Source organism: Globicephala melas, chromosome 1 (genome assembly GCF_963455315.2).
Source record: "Globicephala melas chromosome 1, mGloMel1.2, whole genome shotgun sequence".
Lineage (NCBI taxonomy): Eukaryota > Metazoa > Chordata > Mammalia > Artiodactyla > Delphinidae > Globicephala > Globicephala melas.
In genome coordinates this window covers 152,689,960-152,695,128 of record NC_083314.1, presented here as the reverse complement: position 1 = coordinate 152,695,128, position 5,169 = coordinate 152,689,960, and the positions used below count along the sequence as shown (strand labels likewise).

Sequence of the window (5,169 nt, the reverse complement as noted above, 5' to 3'; positions counted from 1 at the left end):
CCTCACCTGCATTGCGGCAACAGGGGCGGTGTCAAAGACTTCCTCTTCCGTTTCCCAAGTCAGCCAATCAGAAAGCTCAGGACTCGGCCCTCCCCCTCACTTCCTGTCTCGCTGGTCGCCAGGCCGCCGGGTCAGGGGTCACAAGCGGAGCAGCTTCTCTGGCCCGGGTCAGCGCGGGAGGGCTGTGTGATGGCCTCGGAGCGCCCGGAGCCGGAGGTGAGGGGCGGTCGGGCGCAGCGCTGGGTCCCGAGATCCGAGGGGGAGGGTCCGGCGGCCGGGCGCGGCCGTGGTCTCCTCCGGGTCCGGAGCCGCCGGGTCAGCCCGAAGCCCAAACATTCGTTATCTCCTTCCCCGCACTTTCCCGGGGGGCCTAGAGGAGGAGCTTGTCGCTATTTTGTTTGCCGAAATTTCATCCACGACGCCAACTCTAGGGCTCTCGGGTTCTTTGACCTCAAAATGGTATTAAGAAAACCTGTATTTTGATTTTCCGTTGCAGTTTCAGTGGGCAGCTTTGCCAGTTGCTGCATTTCTTCAAATATTGGAATGCCATAAACAGCATGAATTTAGTTCTAGCGCTCATGCTTTTGGAGAGCAGCTTTGGTTTTATGAAAAAACATTTGACTCAGAGAGAAGCCTCGTTCCGGTATTGGCGCTGCCGTGTAACTATCTGTGCAACTTCGGGCAAGTCTTGACTTCCCGGCCTGTTTCCTTCTCCATAAAGTACTTATCATAGGTGTATTGTTAGGGTCACATGTTTTAAATCAGAAAATGCAAATAAAGTATCCATAAGGTGCCAAGGACCATGCAAGGAACTTTATATACATTGTGTCATTCAAACTTGTGCAAAGGAAGGTGGCAATACCCACTGTCATTTACAGGTAAGAAACTGAAAATCGAGAGAAGTACCTTACCCAAGTGCTACTCTCAGCTGGGGTGTAGCAGAGTTTTGGAGTTAGAAGATCTGAGTGTAAAATCTCAGATTTGGAAAGAACAACGTCACTAGGAGAGGGGCGCAGTGTTACAAGAGAATATATGAGTAGATGGGAAGGGTGAGAGATGTGTATGATGCAGATAGTTGTCATTACTTATTGAATGCTTACTGTGTGTCAGGGACCATCTCAGCACTTTACCAACATCAATTAATACTCTGAACCCTCTGCAGTAGACAATATTATCATCCCCATTTTTCGGTTGAGGAAACTGAGGCACAGAGATAGATATTAAGAGTAATAAAGTTGCACAGCTAGTACGTACCAGAGCCAGGACTCCAAAACTGGTGGTCTGCTGTAGATCTTGTGTTCTTAGTCATAACGTTTACAGTGTAAATAATAAAGTAGCCACAGGATGGTAAATCTCCAATACGATGTCGCGAGCCCCAAGATTAAATATGGTTGTAGGAAACTACCCTATTAAACAGGATCAGATGTGTTGACAGGGGTGATGGAGTAGCCTGTGCATCAGAAATATCATTGAGGAAAACCGATGAAGGTATTTGGAGTATGTTTTGTTATGGATTAAAATGAGAAGAAATGGAGGGATGTTGTGGTGAAATACAACATACCTGTTAGGCAGGTAGTCTGAAACAGCATTGCATCCAATGCAAGGCATATATGTCAGTTTTCTAGTAGCCACATTTAAAAAGGTAAAAACAGGTAAAATTAACTTTAATGATATATTTTTCTTTAACCCCATTATTTCCAAAACATCATTTCAATATGTAATAAATATTAAAAATTATGAGATATTTAACATTCTTTTATTGTACCAAGTCTTTAAAATCCAGAGTGTATTTTACAGCATATCTCACTTTGGACTAGCAACATCTCTAGTGCTCAGTAGCCCCGTATGGTAGTGGCTACCATATTGAGCAGTGCAGATCTAAGGGACCTTGGAGTCAAGACATACGCTCCTGGAAGTCTCACTCAGCCAAAAGTTCATTTGTTGAATTCTTGATTTACATTTCTGAAAATTTTATCTCAGAAGGTAAAGGGAGTGAAGAGTTCTGCCCCTGAGCAGAAAAGTGACTGATCGTTAGATGTTATTACAATTCCAAGAGAGAAATATTGGGCATAGTCAGATTGAAGAAGTCATTCATTCCTCAGATACTTAAATTATTTCATGCTGCTGCTATGGACTCAGAATTGTGCTAATTATCAGGGTGGATGTGGAGCAGTGTAAGACACATTCCCTATTCTAATGGAGTGCACATGTTGAATTATGATAATAAGCGCTTCAAAGGAAAAGTACAGATTGAATGAGTGTTTAACAGGGGTTCTTAACCTAATTGTTCAGTGGAGGGGGTGGATCAGAAAGCCTCAGAGGAATGACATTTAAGCCGGAAGAAGGAGTGGAAGGTGGCTGTGAGAAGAGGCAGAGCGCATGCATTACAGGCAAAGGGAATAGTGAAAATCCTGAGGTAAGGAGGAGCTGAGGACCTTCAGAGAACTAAGATGAAGCAGCTGCCAGTGTGGACGCAGTGGCAGTGAGAATAGCTAACATGAGTGCTTACTGAGTATCATCTAATACTGGGAAAACCCCTGTGAAATAGGCACCGTTGGGACTTCCCTGGCACTCCAGTGGTTAAGACTAAGCCTTCCAGTGTAGGGGGTGCGGGTGCGAGTTCGATCCCTGGTCGGGGAGCTAAGATCCCACATGCCTCGCGGCCAAAAAACCAAAACATAAAACAGAAGTAATATTGTAACAAATTCAATAAAGACTTTAAAAATGGTCCACATCAAAAAAATCTTAAAAAAAAATGGTCCACATCAAAAAAATCTTAAAAAAAAAAAAAGCACTCTTACTATCCCTGTTTCTCAGATGAGGAAATTAAGGCACAGAGAGTGTAAGTAACTTCACCAAGGCCTTATACTAATAAGCAGCAGAACCAGCGTTTGATCCGAGGTGCTCGAACTCAGGTGGAGGTGCGTGAGAGAGAAGGCTGGTGAAGAAGATTCAGGTTGAAGCCGTGCTAGAGGTTCAGGACTTTGGCATAAGTACAGTGGTTCAAGGGCAGGTGGAGACTACATTATTTTGTGGGATTCTGTTAATAGAAAACAGCACAGGGGTTGGAAAAGTCCAGGAATAATTTATACCTTAACCACCAAGGGACAGGGGCAATGAACGAACAACAAATTAACGAGATGGACAATGTTTGCTTCATCCTGGTATACGTGGTATGCAGCACAGTGCCTGATAATGTTTTATTCATCTTGCTATAAATGGTATATAGGCCTCAATAAATTTTCCAAAGAATGATAGTCTTCCTCTGTCATTGTTCTGACTCTCCTGATTAAATGCCACAGCATCCTTCTGAAGTAGACATTCTTTTCCTTTTTTTAAAATTTATTTATTTTATTTATTTATTTTTGGCTGCACTGGGTCTTCGTTGCTGCACGTGGGCTTTTCTTTAGTTGCAGCGAGTGGGACCTACTCTTTGTGGCGGTGCGCGGGCTTCTCATTGCGGTGGCTTCTCTTGTTGTGGAGCACGGGCTCTAGGCGCACGGGCTTCAGTAGTTGTGGCACTTGGGCTCAGTAGTTGTAGTTCGCGGGCTCTAGAGTGCAGGCTCAGTAGTTGTGGCGCATGGGCTTAGTTGCTCCGTGGCATGTGGGATCTTCCCGGACCAGGGCTCAAACCCGTGTCCCCTGCATTGGCAGGCGGATTCTTAACCACTGCGCCACCAAGGAAGTCCCTGAAGTAGACATTCTTATCCACATGTTATAGATGAAGAAACTGAGGCCTGGGAAAACTAACTTGTCCAAGCTCACCTAGATAGCAAGTAGTAGAGCCAGATTTAAATCCAGATCTCTGACTTAGAAACCCTGCTTTCCCTTTGCCAGACTGCTCCAGTGCACTTCAGACTCAGAAGGATTAAGTATCAGGGATTAAAGCTCCATATGAGTGTGGGTGCTGGGAGAACACAGCTAATTCAGGGATTCTCAAACAGTAAAGCAGAAGAATCACTTGGGGGAGCTTGTTACGTATAGCTTCCCAAGCTCTCTCAGCTCTTAATTCAATTGGTCTCGGATGGTGCCCAGGAACCTGCATTTTAACAAGCACCTCAGGTGGTTCTGATGCTGCTGGTCCTTGGATCACACTTGGAAAAATACCATTCTAGCTGCTTTAATTAATTCTTGAGTCTTTAGTTCTGTTAAATCACCTCTTGAATGTAAAGAAAACTTAAAGATGATGTTTGTGAAAATGTAGTCGTTGACTTGGAAGGATCACGTATGGGGGGAATGTTGCGCGAAAACTCGAGTTAGGAAATGTTCCTGGTTTCAAGAGAGTGGATTCTATAAGAACTGATTGGTGAACTAGACTTCAGTTCACCAATGGCCTTGAAGAGTCAGTCTGTCATTCAAAATAACCTTCGAAACAAGGTGGAGAAATGGAAGCTGCACAGCAGTGGAATTAAGCAGCCTACTAACAAGTAGTGTGAAGAAAATCTTCTAATAGGACAGTGCTTGTTTATATCCTCCATCTGGTGCATTCCCCTTTCCCTCCTCACTAGGCCAACCCTGCTCAGTCTTCAGGGTCACTTTCTCTTAAGACTCTTGCCTGAGTCAGGTTACTTTGTTACATGCTGTCATAAAACCACATTCTTATCCTTGGCACACTTAGTTTGTATTAATGTAGTATTTAGAGTGATTATTTGATTAGTTTTTTCCTCCATTATAGGGTAAATCTTGTGAGGGCAGAGAATGCCAATTTTTGCTTTCCATTGTATCCTTAGGACCAGCCCAGTGCTAGCATGTATCAGGCTCTCCGTAAATTTGTTGACTGATAAATGAATGCATGCTCACCTTGCCTTTGTCCTCTTGGGACTTGGATGAGGACTTGATGGCATCCTGATCAAATTAGCAGGGAAATTAGGCTGGAAAGGGATTTACTAGCAGACAAAACAGTAGTCAGGCTTCACAATAGAAAATAGGCTGGATTTATCCAGTGTAATAGGACGAATTGAATAATTGTGTGTGTCCCAAAAAAGCCAGCTGCATGAGGAGAGAATGGGGGATGTGTCTAAGCAGCAGCAGAAGCGAGAAAGTCAGAGAGGTTTCTTGGGTCAGTAGCCTGGTAAAGCTTCGCCTGAAGTAAATAGAATCTAGGAGAGTCTGAATCTGTGACCTCACCTGGATATTGTGCTCTATTCTGGCCCCCACATTTTAAGTTGA

At 44.1% G+C, this 5,169-nt stretch overlaps 1 protein-coding gene across 2 annotated transcripts in view; it reads left to right on the top strand.

Annotated features, from left to right (window-relative positions):
- The first annotated feature begins 115 nt into the window (after positions 1-115).
- Positions 116-5,169, top strand: part of SZT2 (SZT2 subunit of KICSTOR complex) — a 51,177-nt gene continuing 46,123 nt past the window's right edge. For both annotated transcript variants that reach the window (XM_030866619.2, XM_030866599.2), the window contains exon 1: positions 116-216. In XM_030866619.2, the coding sequence (XP_030722479.2) occupies positions 190-216 (27 nt within the window). In that variant the 5' untranslated portion in view covers positions 116-189. The remainder of the gene's footprint in view (positions 217-5,169) is intronic.